The sequence below is a fragment of the Anguilla anguilla genome, chromosome 7, assembly GCF_013347855.1.
Source record: "Anguilla anguilla isolate fAngAng1 chromosome 7, fAngAng1.pri, whole genome shotgun sequence".
In the NCBI taxonomy this organism is placed as follows: domain Eukaryota; kingdom Metazoa; phylum Chordata; class Actinopteri; order Anguilliformes; family Anguillidae; genus Anguilla; species Anguilla anguilla.
The window spans coordinates 3,057,179-3,076,919 of NC_049207.1; the positions used below are offsets into that span (position 1 = coordinate 3,057,179).

Here is a 19,741-nt window from a genome sequence, read left to right on the forward strand (position 1 = left end):
TAGCGAATGTTTTTATCATCAACTGAAGCGCTTTTCGCTGAAGTAACATTCCCAATCGGTAGCCTTCTGCATTCATAACAATTCCCAGACAATAAATAGCCTTCCTGTTCTGATTTCCAAGAAGTGACGCAGTCACAAGAAAAAAAATTCAGCCTTCCCTAACACATTGCGGAAAGTACCGCCCCTTACATACAAGTAGGCTATGGAATTATATCGGCTGTTTTAAAGCCGGAAAACGCCGTCTTACTAAGCAGTAACACAACATATTTCGCTTGGAACTACAGACGTGGATAAATTTGAACATGGCAAAAGTTAACTGCTGTTTCAAAGGAGTGTTCATTTTCTTCAACATTTTGTTTGAGGTAAGATGGCCAATCGTCATAAATCGTTTAAAGTTAGCCATCTTCGTCTTTACTCTCCGCTTCTTTGTCTAGCGTGCTATCCAGCATTGACGAAATGAAAACATTTATCGTGTTGACGTATTACAATCAACATTATTCACAATAGGCTAATAATAATAATTAGGTCATCGTGATATGAGAACGTGTTCAAAAGTTATGTTTCAAAATAAATGCTGTTTTTTTTTTTTTTTTTAGTTCCTTACTAGGGACTTTTCATTTCGTGAATTGAAATGCTCAGATTGTGAATATTGTGAAATATTTTGAGGTATAGGCTAGCCTAATATAGCATAACGACATTTTTGTGTAAAGCATGTTGCCCTTTCCAAGCGAGTAAAAAGTTCCCGGAGTAGGCTAGTCTTTGTGGCATGTTTTACATATCAGCTTAATCAGTATGTGCGTAGGCCATCATGGTATGCAATAACATTCGACAAAAGGTTCAAGCTTGATTTCCGTTCTTGCACAGACCTCGAAAAGTCCAGTATTGCACCATCGCGTTGAATAGCGCTAAGTTCTTCAAGTTGGGGGTTGGGGCGGTTACGAAGACGACATCAGTTTGTTTACATGAAATTCCTTTCAATACCATGGCTTGGAACTTCAAAGTTTTCTATGAAATAGAACATACATTTTCTGCTAATTTAATAGAAATGCTGATTTGTGAAACGTTTTTTTTCTTGTTCATCTGACCACTTGACACATCCGTCTTATTATTTATTTATTTATTTATTTATTAGATCGCAGGAGGCGTTCTGTTGGCGCTGGGGATCCTGGGACATGTTCTTTACCGTGACAGCGAGGAGGTAAAGTGGGACAATGTGGGACATTGGAATTGAGTCCCCGTGTTACATGCCAAATGCAATTTGAAACATGAAACAAAGTACATTTATATCACCCAAATGGCTTTGGTTTCACATTCGTTGTGCATACTGTAGTTGATAAACTAAGGAAATAATTGCACCTTAACCAAGTATGAACATATGACTAATGCAAGTCCAGATATTGTTAGTCAGTTATATCTAATAATGCTTTCCCTCTGTGTCTTTCCAGTTTAACACCATGGTGGTGGGAGTAGTCTTTCTGTACATCCTGGGAGGAGTCACCATGGTGATATCATTCCTTGGGGCATACGGTGCATACAAGGAGAAGAAATGGGCGCTGATTGTGGTAAGAATTTCAAATGACATATTTTATGATTTAAATCATAAAAAAATGGAACGGAGTGTAGCACAGTGGGTAAGGAACTGGGCTTGTAACCGAAAGGTTGCAGGTTCGATTCCCGGGTAGGACACCGCCGTTGTACCCTTGAGCAAGGTACTTAACCGAAATTGCTTCAGTATATATCCAGCTGTATAAATGGATACAATGTAAAATGCTATGTAAAAGTTGTGTAAGTCGCTCTGGATAAGAGCGTCTGCTAAATGCCTGTAATGTAAATCACGTGCACTCATCTATGTAGCACATGGAAATGTTTAAATCGGTCAGTTCCTAGGGTACATATTAGGGTATGTTGATACTGTGTGCAGGTAAGGATATTCAAAAAAGAAAATGAAATGTTGTTCATCTGATAGGACATCATGTGAGAATGGGACCTAAAATGTGGTTCTTCTCTAGTTTGCTGTTGCGATGGGCCTGGGTTTCTGCGGACTTCTGCGTGTTGCAATTCCAATGATGGTTTCGCGCCCACAGGTATTACTGTTTTCGTTTTTGTTATTGCTGTTGAGACCCAAAAAAGATATCGGGTTATTTTTCATACATTTTATTCCTCCTCCACCAAAGGGTCAACTTGTTGTAGGGTAAATAAAGAAGTATACAGATTAGAGATCACTGTGTTCTTAAGCCTACAGAAAACACATTATCAAGGATTTATTTATTCCAATAGCCTGAAGGAAAACAAAAAAACCACAAAAAACTGCAAAAACCATAACCTAATTACCATAAAAAAACCCAAGCCCCACTGCATACAGTAATTTAAAGCAAGTTAAAATGACAAAACGTAGCACATTTTCAAATAAAAGGCCGGAGAAAAAGTTAATGACTTAAAAAAAGAAAAAGAAAGATTTCATCATTCATGGGGGGCGGAGTTTCGATTGAGAATATGGGTTCGGACTGCAGTTCCCCCTTGTGGACACTACTTTCAAACAACAAACTGCTGCTTTACCTTTCAGTTGTTTGTAAATTAATAATGCGATTGTCACTGAGATCATTATATAAGATTTTGTTTTCCCCCAACATTGTGAGGATTAGTATTTGCAACTCAACTGAAGGGCTTCAGAGAGTCTATAAGTGTTTATAAGACTGACACCATCTGGTATAATGTACATACATAGTAAGTGGCTTCTGACAGTATTTGATGTTTGTTTTTTTTTACAGATGAAATCCCAGCTGGAGGAACAGCTGCGCTCAGCTATGCCTTTGGATGAAGCTAACCCAGAATTCCTGCATGCAGCGGAAATAATACAGACCCAGGTACCTCCTGGGTATTCTACTTCACCTTGGCTGTTTCCCAGACTGCAGCGTATACGGGCACATTGTACCATGTGACCTTCAGGTCTGGGGTCAGTTTACCGCTGGTAGTCCAAGAGGTGTCATGCCATTATTTTTTCCCTTTAGTGGACCACTTATAAACTGCTGTGATGATTTTATATATTACCTTAAAGTGCTGAACCGTTGGAAAAACAGTGATACGGGCCTTCTTGTTAATTAATTTCTCTGTGTCTCAGTCCTCATGCAAGTTATCCTGCTATCCTTCTGACCGCTGAACTTCCCTTTTCTCATTACTGTAACGGAGAGAGAGAGTGAGAGAGAAACTCATGTACCCATTCCCATTCGGACACGTTCGACACGCTTCATCTTCTCATAATGAACATACGTTTATGCAGAGTGTTTGGGGGAGGGAAAAACAGCAAACGCACCAACGGTAGAGTTTCTTGTGAGAGTGAAAAATATTTTTTCTTATCAACTTTTTTTTTTTTTTTTTTTCCCCGGACAGCTGAAGTGCTGCGGAATCTTTGACGGCTACGTAGAGTGGGGGAGCCACATTCCGAACTCCTGCCTCTGTCCCACGCAGCATCTGGAGGCTGATAAATGTGAGAGGGTGGAAAGTTCAAGGTTGGAGGTACGTTGGCTAGCTGCAGTGCAACTAATACATTTACATTTCTACGTCAGAGTGGATTATAGAAGCAAGGAAGTCTTGTGTGATTCCGTACCCCATTATAGGTGGTTATACGCAATAATGAATTCCTGTTTCTTACACATATTCAATCCAGCGTTACGCCAGATAAAGAGTCACCAGTGCTTTGCCAGCCAAAGACTCCCCAATGTAATGGTTCCCCTTGATGTGTGAGAGTAACGGCATTAACTAAAAGCAGCAAAGTAGTCTTCAGGAATTAAAAACAGGTTTGTGTACTTTTTTTTTTTTTAAGGCAACGAAGGAAAGGAGTTTTCTGGAACGGCTCAACAGTGACTCAGAGAATCTGGTCTACAAGGAGGTAAAGCCTTTAATGTGTATTTAGTTGATGGTTTTTTGTTTGCTTGCTTTTCATTTGTACTGTTTACCATGTACCTTCCTCCCTCCTTTTGTGGATTTTTTAAAAATTATTGAAATGAAAAGATGGCTTCAGTTTTTCATTTTAAATATTAACTTTTTTTATTCCCATTAAAAATGTCATGATTTCATACTCCGAGGCAGCAGCTCTACACAAGTACGAATAGTTTAGAACTACGCAAATTTCCCATGGTTAGGTGTTCAAGCTAGAGATGCACCAAACTGACAATTGAGCAAAACACAGGGAGGGCGAAGAATACAGTTTGCTGTTCTTCAAGTTCTTCCAAAGCAGATTCTCTACTTTTTAGAACACTACCATAAGCGCTGCAGCTCGTGTTTACTGAGGTTTTGTCAGTTGCCTCGTTGGCTTTTTTCAATTCAATTCAATTCAATTCAATTCAACTTTATTGTCATTGTACATTGCACAGGTACAAGTACAACGAGAAGTGAGCTTGTGATCTCCCAAGTACAGTGCAAATAAGAAGGTAATAAGAGGTTTTCTGGACGTGAACCGGTGTGAACTGTTTTTCCTTTCAGCCTTGCTTTCCCGTCCTTATGAGCAGCATAGATAAAATCTTCGACAAGGTCGTGGGAATAGTCTTCGGGTTCGCTTTCATGGCGGTACGTCACCCTTTCGTTGTCATTGCTGTGATCGCCGATGGTGCTGCCCCCTTGTGGCTCACCCGACAAAGTGTCGGATTAAATGAAATCTCATTGAGGGGGAAATTCTCTGGTTGATTCTATAAGGGAGCTTGTGGCACAACAGAGGGCTGTGCTGTATCTCTGGGCAACATAATAGTAGCAGATTCATAAATAGTTTATATTTTTGATCGGTTTCGTACTTCAGTGTATGTTTTTAGAACCAGTTGAATGTGAGTAGTTTAAAACATTTATTTATATCATTCTATTTGTTCTATTTGAAATGTTAATTTAACTTAAACCATATTTGGAGCTTGAGATTAATTTTATGAAGGCCAGCAAATGGTTCTTTGATCTTGGAATTGTCAGGTAGAATAATGTTTGTTCTTTTTGCACTTCCAGCTGATTGGATTGATAATGTCACTGGTCCTGATCTGGTGTATCAACGGACATCGTACTGCAGTACCAATGATATTCAGCGTGAATCCCGCTCCACCAGCTTACAGCAAGCTGTACAGAATGAGTTAACTGACCCAGGTTATTGTCCACAGCCATGGCTAGTCTCTCTGATACAGCCACATTTAACATTTAGCAACTGTCACAACTTCACCTTCTTTGTTTTGAAATCACTATTTCACAACCAGTTTGTTGCCTCTGTTCACCAAAGATGTAATTCTTAACAATAAATCTATAATAGGCTTTTACTTTTTGACTATGTTACAAACTACATAATTTCTTGATGTAAATATTCTGTAAGCAGCAGGGTTAGAGTCGGTGTTGAAATTCATGGCATAATTCTTATGTTGAAATTAATGGTATAATTCCCTTTTTTGATCTTAAGAAGTTTGGAATTTACCTGTTCCGATTCAAATGCTTACAGTTATTGTAATTTCAATTAATTAATTGGATTATTTGAATTGGTTTTAGACACTTTAAAGAACGGAAGGAATTATCCTAGATTTCTGATTAAATAAAGAGTACTGTCTTTTGTTAATCTGTTCTACTTTAATCTTCTGTCTCCCTCAGCTTAATGCTCTTCCGTGTTCAGTCTTGCAGTGTGCACACAGAATTTTTATGATTAGCAAGCATTTCAGTTTGTCAGCTTCACATCTACAAAATATACAGGCAAGAGTATATTAATTCACATCATCTCATTTTACGTTGTTCATTGTATATGGTAAAGCTGGATGTTTTCTGAGAAAAAAAGTTCTGAATACCACCTAAATGTAGTCTCTAGGGGCTTTGTGTGTAATGTGTCAGGTAGTATAGAATCTGCGTCAGTGTACATTTCCATTGTGACCTGTTGAGTTCGTTTTTTTTGAGGTCGATAGTATCTGGAGGAGCCCATTCTGCTGACTGCCTAGAGGGCATAGCCCATTGTGTGTGATCAAACTTTTCTACAATTCATTTTCTGTTTGTTCTGAGGCGATGAGAACAGGCAGAACTGGATTATTATCAAGATGTACTACCCAGGACAATCACAGGAAAATGGAGGTCAAAATATGTGAAGGAAGGTGAGATGGTTGTTTACAGCCTCGGGTTGAAGATATTTAAAGTGAAAAGAAAAACAAAAAATGATGGATAAAAAAAAATGGATACATGGACAAGTATAAAGGCAGATATGCACATATACATATTTACAGCCTATTCAATGTTAAAACATTCTTCAAACATGCCTTTGGGGGACATTGACTTTGCTTGCTCCACAGAACATTTCATGATCATGTGAACTCTGGTTGAAAAACATTTTTATTTAATGCCATAGAAACTTAAGAACAGTTATTTTATTGTGAAAGCAGCAAAATAAAACAGGAACTTACTAAAAAAGAACCTGTACATGTGCAGCACCTGCACAGAACAAAAGGTAGGAAAACATAATTGGTATTAAAAAAATAATACTATAGTGGTAGGTGTTGGTGAGTTAGCAAACAAACAAAAGTTTCCCAAATGCTCATGAGTTAGCCACTTTTTGCAAACAAATCCTTGTTATTGTACTGTCAATGTAGTTTGCAGATAGCAATTTTAATTTAATAAAGTAACTCGATAAAATTCATGTAACTTATTGCAGGACCTAATGATAATAGTTAAGTAGTTAATAAAAAGTTAAGCTAACAGTGAACTACTTTTTAATTTCTCAGGAGAAATGTTATTGTTAAGGGTGGATTGTGTGAGTTGTGATTTCTGCTTGATGAATGAGCAGAAAGTAGCATATATTTACAGCATGCTTCATACTCAAATACTAAATAGTACTGAGTGTTTTAATTGTGCCTGGTTAGCACACAGTACATACTTTATGTACATAGTTAGCACTGAGTGGTTTCTGAGATACCAATGCCAGCTAACTTGCAATGCAATGAAAACCGTTAGTATGCATCAAAATTTGACAAACAGTTTTATATAGAAGTGTCTTCATGATACCGCTGCTTTCCATATTTCTACAAATTACATTAAAAATTACATTCACATGGCTGCTATTTATCCCATGTCATTAATAACCAGCCAATTCAAACACACAGAGTTTAAAGGCATACCATGCAGGATTTTTTTTAGCCTTGCTGTGGTCCTGTGTTTACAATCATGGTAAATGGACTGTATTTACATAGCGCTTTCTTATCTATATATAATATATATATATATATATATATATATATATATATATATATATATATCCAAAGTGCTTTATAATTGATGCCTCTCATTCACCCATTCACACATACACTCAGACACACACTCACGCCAACAGCGAAAGGATGCCACGCATCGTTAATTTAGTTTCAGAATACCACCGGGGACGTTTTATTTTGGCTTCAATTGTGGGATATTCCCCCTTCATTTTAACGGGCGCTCCAATGTTTTTTTTCCCTCGGCATGTGCAGTACTGGCTAATTGTCGGGACTTCACTAGTTTAGGTCAGCAGATGGCGTGCTTGCCTGTTTAGTTAAATGTTAATGTCTATGGCCAGCAAAAAAACACTCTCTTGATATCTGATCCCAAACCACAGGCTCTGTAGCCACGGCCAGCCCTCCCCACACAGAAAGGAGCGCTGACCTCCCAGACACATTTTAGAATAACAAATACGGGTAACCACCACGTGCACAAACACAGAGATGGCCAGTGCATCATAGATATGCCTTAGCATGGTGATTTTAATATTTTTAAGGTTAAAATCTTGCATGGCATGTCTTTAAGGTTTGTACCTTTAAAAAAAAAAAAAATCACAATCCAACAATACAACGAAAATGTACCATATTACAGTGAACATACATTTAGACCATAAAGTAATATCCATAAAATTGCAGGAAATATCAAATATTTTTTTAAAAAAGTCAATGGGCTCTTGCAGTCCCAGTTAATAGATCCAAACATTTCAAATGTTTTCGGTTGGTTCAGGAAGCTCCTTATAATCCGGCTCACTGGAGTGCACGCTGAAGGTCATCGGTGTTGGCTTCTGCTGTCTTCTCATTTGACAAAGCAGCACCACCGCCATAACCACCCCAATCATCTGAGGGAAAAGTGATAAGCGTTTTCAGAGGTCTTGGCAGACAGCAATTATGAAATAAGTTGGATGGAGTTAATGGACCTGAACATACAATACTTTTGCAAAGCGAATCTTTTTTTATTTTTATTTTTTTAAATCAGGACCCCTTTAGAATCAACACGAGCCGATGTATTTCCACCAAATTAACTTATACAGTAAGTACAGTCACTGTAAGTTACAAGTACAAGTTTTGTTGTAAAGTGACCCCATATGGTGAGGTATGTTGAAACTCAACTCATAGTCTCACATACTGCCTGTTGTGCTACTGACACAATTTTAGAGTTTACGTTTTCATTACAATGAAAAAAAAGTTGCTTTCTAAATATTTAATGGGTGATGTGCTTCATGATTGGGGTCAATTCTGAATTTTGGAATTGAACTGAAATTGGAATTTGACTTTTATAAACCCTCCCCATGATGCATAATTTGAACTGAATTCAATCGAATTCTAGCCGCAAACAAAATTTTCGCTGCGCTTTGCGATTTTGACGGACACGCGCCCGGCAGGGGCTCCCCGCCCACTTCAGCACAGTCACACTTGGGTGCATGCGGAGTCGCGAAACTGTTCCAAACGGCTCCAAATGGCAAACGCGCCGCGTGCCAGCTGGAAAATAGCGCCCAGGGCGTTTAAGAAAAAAAGGGAGATTCGTACCACAAAGAAAGCGAATCCGAACAGTATTCCCAACATGCCGTTGATTGCTTTTTCCACGTATTTTACTACAAGAGGAAGGCAGGGCTAAAAAAAAAAGAGACAAATGAATTTTTTACATTTTAAAAGGTACAGTTACAGAGGCTCCCAAATGGCAAACAAGGTACAAACAAAACAAGAACTGAAAATTAATCACCAAAGTATAGGAAGCCAGAAACCCCACTCAAACATAATTAAATGGATGCTAATGCTGATATAGCCTTGGAGTAGTTGCCCCACCCATCCTAACTTCTCTCTCACTGATTCAAAAAATAAGGTTACAGTTATATACTCATATATACAGTTATATAAGTCCCATCAATAAAGGGTCAAAAATTTTTTTTTACCTCAGAATAAACCACTTCTTCAGACACATTGGCAGTTTTAGGTACTTCAATCTGTAATAGAAATGACAAACATGATCAAAGATGGCCTAACTCAGGCCTCAGGCCTGCCCAACCCTTATTTGGCACACACGATTCTATTAATTAGCAGCTCAACGAGATCTCTAGCTGCTGAAGGACGTTTCTTGTCTTGGAGAAACAAAAGCCACCATAGTCCAAGAAATTAATTCATATTCCACTGGCTTAGTATAGGCAACCAACGTTCTATTGAATCAACAAGTTACTTTATACTGCTGTGTAATCTGTATAGGCTTTTGTTCATAATTTTTGAATACTTAATTTACATAAATTCCTAGGCAGGAACATTCCCAACATTCCTCTGCATAAAAACTTGGCTGTAATTTTGATGTAGTGCCAAGGGTTTATGAATCTAGCGTTCATTTTCCAGATGCCTGCACCCACATTACAGTCACAAAAGAAACGGAATTCTTTAGCGAATATACCTCAGGTCATGGTCAATATTCACCAGAGCACCCAAGAACCCAAATACTACCTGCTACTTGCAATTTATAGGTAATATCCTTTGCTTTTATAAAAGTGATATTTGTAGAACTGGAAAAAAAAATAGTCTTGAAAAAAAGAATTTGTGACACTCACACATTTGGAGGTGTTCTTGTAATATTCGGGACAGTGACATGAGGGTGGGATATGTTCTCCCCAATCTTGGTAACCCTTGTCCATTCCACAGCATTCGAACTGTAAGCCAAAAACATCTGTGATTAGAATGTGCCACTATTCTCATTTCCCAAATAAATGAACAAAAAAAGTCACTCTTAGGCAATTTAAATGTGTTGACTAGGAAGCTGAGATAATTCAACAAAAATGTACACTGCATTGGTGTTGAGCTGGCATTGAATACCTGATGAAACGTTTGCACTATAGTTTTTTTTCCATAAACCTTAACAGCAAATGTAGATCAGTCATGTAAATAGCCCTCAGGAAGCGTGTCCAGCTAAATCTGGTTCTAATTCAGGAAGAAGTCCCGTGAGGTAATTTGCGATTGGCCATAGAACCACTCAAGAAAGAAGGGGTGTGGTTTACAGAATTCTACACCTCATGGAACTATAGGTGGCACTGTAGCGTCATGATTGATTGGGTGCCTGTGAGAACCATGGTGTTCTGACTGAAGAGGGAACGGGGCAGGCAATACCTCCTTCTGTAAAGCGTCCAGAGAATTTTGGGTGTGCTCATCGGCCTTGTCCAAAGGTTTCTTGTCTTCAAAATGAGCCTTCATAGCTTCCTGAACCTTCAAATTATTTAGAGAGAAAAATAATTTTAAAAAGAGCCAGAGTTCGAGAAAGTTTTGAGCTCAATGTACAACCATTTTTTCTGTTCCAGTTCTGTTTTTGTGTGTTTCTGTTTTTTTCTTCCTGAATGTGTAATTTGGATTTATGCCCCCTCAGGCACCACTGTCACCTATGCCTGCAAAGACAGTACAATCCCACAATGCATCTGAACCATTTGCAGTCCTCCAATGCACTGTGCAGCAGACACCACTTCCTACCCCCCAGCCCACACGGTAACACACCAGAGCTTGTGATGATTTGAGAAGAGGCATGTGTGGGCTTACACAAACCAAGTAATTTTACATGTTTAACTGGCAAAAAAAATGTTCTCTCCCACTTCACCTCAGCTGATGTGTGGTGAGCGTTTTGATGGAAAATGGCCTGCGGTGCATCGAGAGTGGGGTATGTCACGTTTGTATGACTGTGCCGTACATGTGGAATATGTATCTACCAGGAGAGAGTCTCAATATGATATTAAAGTTACATCGTTGATTTGTGTTAGATGTCTCCCACAAATAACTTTACTATTTCGTTATGTTACAGCCTTATTATATGATGCTTTAGGTTTTAATTTTTAATAAATTTGCTAAAATTACTAAAAACCTGTTTTCGCTTTGTCATTATGGGGTATTGTGTGTAGATTGATGAGAATAAAAATGAATTTAATCAATTTTAGAATAAGGCTGTAATGTAACAAAAGTTGGAAAAAGTGAAGGGGTCTGAATACTTTCCGAAGGCACCGTACAGTATAACATACAGCGCATTTTCAATCATAACTGCAAAAGTAAATGCCGTATTACTTTTCAGAGAGCAGCCTACCATATCCATTCAGACTGGACAGTCTGTCAGGCGTCTGTCTTTGTCGTACCTGCGATTTTGAAGCTGCCACTTTCCCTGCTATCACCATCATGGTAATGCACAGCAGTGATGCCCCGATACAGCACTGTAAAGAGAGTTATCAGTCAGTCACTCAACTTTTTAACCCAACGATACAACTGCCTTTATGGCACATTTTAAACAGTTAGTGGAATTCCTCAACAAATATTAATAAAAACGAAAATGAGGTGCGCACACGTATGCAGACATGTACGTGTGCATACCTAATATATTTATATGCATATTATTTTGATGTCACTTCAAGTATAACTGATTGGACCTCTTCTTTCCCCTCCACATAATGCAGCATCCTGATTGGTCCAGATGCTCCAACCAACCTGAAGCGATGCTTTTTAAAAAAAAAAAGAAAAAAAAAAAAAGAATTTTTTAATTTTTTATTACAGGGGCATGAGCGGGCAGTCCTACCAGGATCAGGGCCCACTTCTTCTCTTTCCGCGACCCATAAGCCCCGAGCACGGAGACCACCACCACAACGATCCCGAGGATGTAGAAGAAGACCAATCCCGGCACCATGTTGTCACCCTGTCCACAAACCGAGGAACAGCACACTTCTTACAGGTATTGTAAGGATTTTATGCATGTAACAAAGGTTATTAAAAATGAGTCGTTGAATGGGCACTGCAGCTTATTACACAACAGTGATATGTGTGCCCTGGTTGGCAGAGGTGTCACTCTTACCTCTTCAATTGCATGGTATGCACCATGTCCAAAGATTGCTAGTGCAAGTATTAGGCCTCCAATAATCTGTGGGACAAAGGAACATAAGAGTTTTGTTGCATGCTACAGGTTCTATGGGTTTATATGGTCTTTGGATGTAATGGCATTAAAGCTGAATACAAACCAGTGCTGACATGTTGTGGGCTTTTGCAAGATAACCAGCTTTGCTAATGTTCACTGAGCTTAGACGATGCAAAACTATGACACACACACACACGTCTTTTTCCACACCGTTTTCTTTGATGAAACTCAGGGGCAACCATGGTTATCTGCACCCAGGTACATATTCTCATTACATTACATTACATTTATTTGGCAGACGCTTTTATCCAAAGGGATGTACAATGAGTGCATATCGAAGGTCACTGGAACAACTACAAAACACGGGTCCGATAAGGTACAATACTCGTTTTGTAACAGTTATTCACAGCCATGAAAACATTTAGTCCAGTTCACACAGTAAACATTACTCTAACCTAACATATGCTAAGTCAAACTAGGAGGCATGACAAGCTACAACATCAAGATAATGATACAAAGTACAATATAAGTGCTGGATGGAGGTACCTGTAACATGAAAGTGCCACAGGTACACTTGTAGCATGAAAGAGGGGATTTAAGTGATAAAAATTATCCCAGATTGGGAAGACATTCCCAGATTCTCAGACACATCATCTGGAGAAGGTGCAGACCACTGGTGTCACACCGCACAAGCCTGGGGCAGCAAGTGTCACAAGCAGCCAATGATGTCACAAGCAGCCAATGATGTCACAAGCAGTCAATGATGTCACAAGCAGTGATGCGCTGCGATTACAATTCCAAGCATGGGGTGTCACCAGAAAGACCTCAAATTCAAAGGTTAACTGCGGATGTCATATCACAATGCTACGTGACACTCTACTGTGGGTGATGACCACAGGACAGTGGGTCGCTTGATTTCATAGCTGTGGCACCAGGCGAGATAAGCAAAAGCATAACATGGAAACAGTCATAACACCCCACAGCTAGACTGCCGATGGTGTAAAACAAACAGTGGCAAATGGTAGCTGACTCAGCGACAGAACCAACGATGCAATTCAACACCTCGGCACATGATAGCATAGCTGGAAAAAGAGAACCTAAACTTGTCAGTCAGCACTAAATTTCCCCAGTGTTTAAAAAAAGTGGGGCCTGGGAACACATGCAAAGGACTGTTGCAGGAAATGGCGGAACAGTGCGCTCATAAATCCAGTTCCACTGGTGCATCTCACAAAGCCTCGAAGTCCGTTGCATGCTTAGCCATGGTAGCAACAGGGCAATACTCTATTAAACGGCTAAATTAAAGGGGGGGGGGGGGGGGCGGAATGCCATGGTATGAATCCACTGAACAAGTGCCGCCATTGTATGAGCCCGCTAAACAAGTGCTGGCATGGGGTGAACACGTGCCGCTACCAGTGTTATGAGGGCAGCAAAGTCACCATCCCTATGCCACTAGGGGGCGTAATAGCTGGTAGAGAGGGGCTTGACCCGCGGCTCACCCCAGTCGCTAATTTCATCCATCCTTGTCTCCTCGGTCCTTGCCTGACCCGGAAATTCGACTGAGGTCCGCCATCTTAAAGGACACTCCGACCCATTAAGTGCCCCCCTTGAAGGAGCTAGGAGCAAGGAGATAGGAGGCTCCGGAAAGGATGCCTGAGCAAGGAAACACAGGTGGATCCTTCGCGGAAGTTGTTTTTTTTGGGAAAACGCGTGATGTATAAATTACTAATCTGTGGATCCACCTCACCCCATCTACTATGCCTTTAATTGACATGGCTTCAAACCGATGCTTGAAAGAGCAAGGATGTTCCATTTGCCTAATAAACGTTTCCTTGATTCCTCCGTCCTCACATCCTTTCCTTGCTTCCTTTCCTTGCGTCCTCCGATGGGTGGAGCTAGGAAAGGATGCAAGGAAAGGAAGCAGCCAGATAGCCAAGAGCTTAAATTTTCTGTGTGAATGGCTCACGCGTAATTACGTGCAATGTTGCCAGCTTGAACTTAAATACACCACTTAAGACGCTTGCTGGCTGGTGTGAGAGTGTCAGTGAGTGTCAGTGTCCTTCACGAACAGACACAGGCGCACAATATAACACACACACACCCCCACGCACACACACCCACGCACCTAAGCTTGCTATAACATATTCACTTCGTGAATCATTCAGCGCTTATCTTTACTATTACACGTCACCTGATTGCTGCCTCACTTCCAAATTGGGATTGTTTTTGCAGTTCCATAGAAACGCTCTGCCTTCTCTCATCATCTTCACCCATCTCCCTCCTCCCATTGTTTTCTTTTTTGCCATTTTCTCCCCAATTTAGTCGTTATACCAATTCCCTGTGTGCATCACACGGTCCTGACACATCCTGAGCAGAATCATGTGGTTGCTGTCTTTTCCTATGGTTACAGTTAGTTTAATGTCATACTTTATTGAATCCCATGGGGGTAATTTGTCCTCTGCATTTGACCCATCCTCACCCTGTGCGAAATTGGTAGCCTGTCCTGAGTGTATTCCTGCCTCTTGCCCAGTGCATGCTGGGATAGGCTCCAGCTCCCCCCGCGACCCTGCCCAGGATAAGCGAGTATAGATAATGGATGTATGGATGGATTTGACCCATCCTAGTTACTGAGGAGCAGTGAGCCACAGTGCAGTGCCCAGGGACCAACTCCAGTTAGGAGGCCAGTACCTTAGTCAAGGGCAACGGCAGGAGTATACCTAACCTAACATACATGTCTTTCTTTTTTGATTGATAACTAAAATTCATGTCCTTAAAATTGCCTGTAACCGATATTTGTCTGGTCATTTTAGCGAATACCAATCTGCCCTGTTTTAGCCTTAATTATAACACAAATACAAATGGCAGCCATGTTTCCACATTGATGGAAGAACAAGATGGGCACAGATGTCAACTTGTGCAGGAAACATGAAAATTTTATTTAGACTATATAACAGAATATTTTAACTTGCTTACTTTATTATTAAGCAGAGAACATGTGCCCTGAATCATAATGAGTCTGTATAACTGCTGAATTTGATTGATAAAAATGATAACCAAAAAATAAATAACAAGAGGTTCTCATGACGACGATCGCAATTTCGAATGTTCTCATTGATCATTGTGCAACTGAATGAGAGAAAAATACCAGCCTTCCAAAAACAAAACACCCAGTGTAACAGTTCAAATAAATTATAAAATATTTCTCAAGCAAACCTTCTTATGCAACTTGTACAACAGTGAAATTAACAGTACCAACATGATACCAGATGTAGACACTTCGTGGAACTTCTTTTTACCTTTAATCGATAAAAACTTGATCTAAAATAGGATGAAAGGAAGTGAAAATCTGTGGTTTTTTGCACAACTCTCAGTGTTAATTTGTGAGCGTAATCTAGCCTGGGCAAAGGCTAGAGAATCTGACGGTTGAGGTTTTGTTTTCTTCAGAAGTGCAATTTCCTCATTAGAAAACCAGATGTCAGATGTCAGGAGGTCCTGGTGGTCTGGATCCCCATTTTATAAAGCTTGCAGCTGATCTCATTGCTGACACATCTCTTCCGACTGCAGCTGGACTAACTATCACTAATCTGCAGGGAACTCCCAATCTAGGATTACCCTTATGACTTACATCCTTCTATCTTTTTCCTCTACCACTTTTATGGTACACGTGTACTTCCGTCTAGCACTTATATTGCACTTGTATCCTTATCTTGATGTTGCAGTTCATTGCCATGCCTCCTAGTTTGACTTTAACTTTCTCACCTTGCCTATGCTTACAATAAATCGACTGCTTAACTTAGGCCTGAGTATGAATGCAGCTAATATCTGTCCAACAGGTTTCAAAGTGTCTGTATTAATGGCCAGAAGTCACTGTTAATCTCCGACGAAGGTCCTCAGGGTTCCATCCTGGGCCCAATATTATTCACCATTTATATTAATAATCTTCCAGAATCAGTCAAAAATGCCAACATCCGCCTTCATGCTGATGGCACTATTCCTTATACCTGTGCTGACTCTTTATCAGAAGCAATTAAGAACCTGCAACAATCATTTAATTCTTTCCAGACTGACCTGCAGAATGCCAAACAGTTTTTTCTTATTACATTACAGGCATTTAGCAGACGCTCTTATCCAGAGCGACTTACACAACTTTTTACATAGCATTTTACATTGTATCCATTTATACAGCTGGATATATATACTGAAGCAATGCAGGTTAAGTACCTTGCTCAAGGGTACAACGGCAGTGTCCTTACCCGGGAATCGAACCTGCGACCTTTCGGTTACAAGCCCAGTTCCTTACCCACTGTGCTACACTCCGTCTTATAAAACTAAGGTGAAGTATTTTTCTAAATTAGTATACCAGTTTTGTAGCCCAGGGCCTATTAGCACTATGGATGGTAATCTGATTGAGCAAGTTACACTATATAAATATTGGAGGATATGGTTGGATGACAAACTTTGTTTTAAAACTCATGTGGGAAACCTTTTAAAAAAAGCATAAAATTAAGCTGGGCTTTTATTTGTAGAAACAAATTATGTTCTACAAACGCAGTAAGAAGGAAACTGGTTGTCGCGACCTTCCTGCCTTTAAGTAACTATGGTAATATTTTATCTTTGCACTCTTCCACAAGTACTTTACATACCCTGGATACAGTTTATCATGGTGCTTGCCGTTTTTTTAAAATCCAATTCTAAGCATCTTACTCACCACTGCCACCTTTATAAAGCGGCAGGTCTTACTTCCCTAGCTGACCACAGATGGATACATTGGCACCCTTTAATTTACAAAGGTTTTACTGGAATGCATATATATATATATATATATATTCCACCACATTTATCAGGACTTCTTAACCATTGTTCTTCTAAATATAATCTTGAACAGCGTTTGGTAAAATGGCTTTTATTAATTTTGCCCCAGGGAGTTGAAATCACTTACAAAAAAAATGTTCAATTCCAAATTAAAGTCACTAATCTATGCTTTCAAAACTGAAATCTGCACTCATTCAGATAAATGTTAACTTTTTGACCTACAACATATTCATGTCATCTTTGTATTTATTTATTTATTTGTGGATGTATTTATTGTTGTGTTGCAGGGCTTCTCTGTAAAAGAGACCTTGGGTTCAGTAGGACTACCTTGGTTAAATAAAGGTTCAATTACAAATATATATATATATATCATTTGTTGAGCATGACATTTTAACTTAATTAACTTAAGGTCCTTGTGGTCACAATTAGGTTATTTATATGAATCTCTTCAGCTGACTTTTTTTCTTGCTCTACTGTAATAAATAAGGTAAATTAAAGGCATAATATTAAAAGCAGACGGAAAAATGTAAGTAACCTGATGCCTTCACTAAAATTGTCATTATATCGAATCCGTGGTATGTGTAGCCTACTCTGTTTTCAACAACTGCCGAATGAATACCGCAACGACAGCACACATCGGGAAACTTTCATTAGCCTAATTAATCCAGGCACAACGTTTAACACGAAACCGCACTATACATGGAACATGCAATAGTCTACACACCTCGATGTAAATAACTGATGCAGGCGGCTTAGAGGCGAACTTTACATTGCATGGAACAGTCCGACAGCCGTGACTTAACGAAGAGTAAAACGTTTTGGAATTTATTATGAAACGAATATTAGATTTTTTTTTTTTTTAAAGAGGTTTTTTTAAATATAAAATGTCTATATTAAAAACCAAGAAAAACAGTAGCCTAGTTAATTAACGAAGAAAACCTTATCAAAACAAAAAAGTAGAGTCTCTGTTTGAAAAAATAAACTTTACCCCGAGAATGATGTTGAAGATAAGGAAGGGTCGCTTCATACAGACGTTCGTTTTCCTCATTTTTTCTAGGAAAAATTATTGCCCTGTAAGTAGAGAGTAAACCGCTGCGGGAGAAATAGTTCGATGACTTCGTATCGAAAACATGTCCTGGGTTATATTATGTTGCAATAGCGGAAGAGACAGGGCGGGCGTATTCCATTGCGACTTGGAGACCATCCTACAACGCAGTATTCTGCTCTGCTGGGAATATTCAGGCATGCGAAGTCCTGGACCAGATGTTCATTCCGCGAGCAGGAATGAGTGAAGACAGGCGGAGGACGGGAACATCTTTGAAAAAAGAACATATTATGCAATCGTTCGGACAGCTGAACTATATTTGAATGGGAAACTGTGAAAGATTGAAATGCAGGACTAGAAGAAGAAGAAAAAAAGATTGTTATGGCGGCAAGCCAAAGGGAGAACGTCCTTACGTTGCGTCAACCAACACGCCCCCCCCCCTCCCTCGCGATTCCTCTTTCTGTCCCTCCCCAGTTTACTGAACCTTGTTCTTGGCGGCGACATCTGCCCCGTGGTCGACTTTTCCTCGAATTAGCTGTGCAAGTCATGTTCAGTTATTATAGAGAATTTATTCGATATTTTATTAATATGTTACATTAAGTGAAAGCGTGCCATCGATTGTGTGTGTGTGTTTTTTTTTTGTTTTTTTTTGCTTTGATTGCATTCTTAAATTGAGGATATTTTAAGTAGGCTGTAGCCTTTTCTCATTAATACATTTCTCCACCAATTTTTGAAAGCGAAAGCTTATTCATGGCGCAGTTTTACGAGACTCTTCGGTTTCCAAGCGGTGAAGATAAATCGTGCTTTGTGTGACAACAAGGAGGAGGGAGCACGGTTTCTCTCGTGATTGTGGTGTCGGTCCGTTCAGCACCTACTACAGACTACAGAGGTTCAGATACCTGGGACGACCACGGAAAATGACAGGCTCCCAGTCAGGATGAGCGAATGTTGCTAATTGTCAAATACACAGCAGCTGCCTAGTTGAGGGCCTATATAAAGGCCTACGAGGGAGACCCAATCGTGGCAATCTCGCTACTATGTGCGCATTATCATGCCTCTAAACCAGGATCTTTGCGATTGCTTTGTGGAGCTGTTGGAATTGTTATTTTGTGGACATTTCTTTTTGGTTCTGTGCTCTATAGGGAATAAGATACATGGTGGTAAGCCATTACACTTCCTTCCATGTGTCTTGTACATTTGCTGCTGGTGTGACTATACACGCCACCGATCAACATTTTAAGAAATCTGGATTAAATCACACTGCACGAATTTACGAAGTGTCACGTTGAAATTAGATTTTGTTTGTTTGCCCCCCCCCCCCCCCCCCCCCCCCCCACCACCAAGTTTTCAGTTGCCTTGTAGCAATCACTGTTTTAACAGCAGTTATGGTCTTCTGCAGTCTGCTATAAGAAACGGTAAATTCGTATTATACTTGTATTGTTATCCATGGATTATACTGGTTTGGTTAGATCTGGTTAGGTTTTCCGAGTAGTAGCGGATGAAGTTTAGGATTCTTAGGCCTCTTATATTTGCGTTTGCCTTTTTAGTTTTCTACTAGGTTTCTAGATTTTCCAGTAGAATTCCAAGGCATGTAAAGTCAACCGCATTAGCATCAGAGAGAACAGATAAATTATATTGGTCATGTTGATTGATTGTGTGATTGTTGTGATGATGGAAAGGTGGAAAGACTGACAAGTTTCCTGATGTTTTCTATGGTGAGTGGGGGAGAGAAGGATTAGGAGATTGAGCAGTCCA

At 39.7% G+C, this 19,741-nt stretch overlaps 3 protein-coding genes across 3 annotated transcripts in view; 2 read left to right on the plus strand and 1 right to left on the minus strand.

The window, feature by feature from the left end:
• Positions 1–152: 152 nt before the first annotated feature.
• On the plus strand, positions 153–5,575 carry LOC118231278 (tetraspanin-8-like). The gene is made up of 9 exons (XM_035424948.1): positions 153–362; positions 1,133–1,198; positions 1,446–1,562; positions 2,010–2,084; positions 2,769–2,864; positions 3,388–3,513; positions 3,821–3,886; positions 4,480–4,563; positions 4,984–5,575. Exons 1-9 carry the CDS (start codon positions 303–305, stop codon positions 5,107–5,109), a joined length of 816 nt encoding a protein of 271 aa, XP_035280839.1. The 5' UTR covers positions 153–302; the 3' UTR covers positions 5,110–5,575.
• Positions 5,576–6,312: 737 nt separating this feature from the next.
• LOC118231279 (tetraspanin-8-like) lies at positions 6,313–18,346 on the minus strand. The gene is made up of 9 exons (XM_035424949.1): positions 17,930–18,346; positions 12,073–12,138; positions 11,800–11,916; positions 11,366–11,440; positions 10,362–10,457; positions 9,809–9,907; positions 9,155–9,205; positions 8,772–8,855; positions 6,313–8,083 (listed from the first exon to the last, which is right to left on the minus strand). Exons 1-9 carry the CDS (start codon positions 17,987–17,989, stop codon positions 7,949–7,951), a joined length of 783 nt encoding a protein of 260 aa, XP_035280840.1. The 5' UTR covers positions 17,990–18,346; the 3' UTR covers positions 6,313–7,948.
• The window catches only part of LOC118231277 (transmembrane protein 19-like), a 33,212-nt gene continuing 25,264 nt past the window's right edge, over positions 11,794–19,741 (plus strand). The window contains exon 1 of the mRNA XM_035424947.1: positions 11,794–11,952. The gene's annotated coding sequence lies outside the window, so the exon portion shown is untranslated. The remainder of the gene's footprint in view (positions 11,953–19,741) is intronic.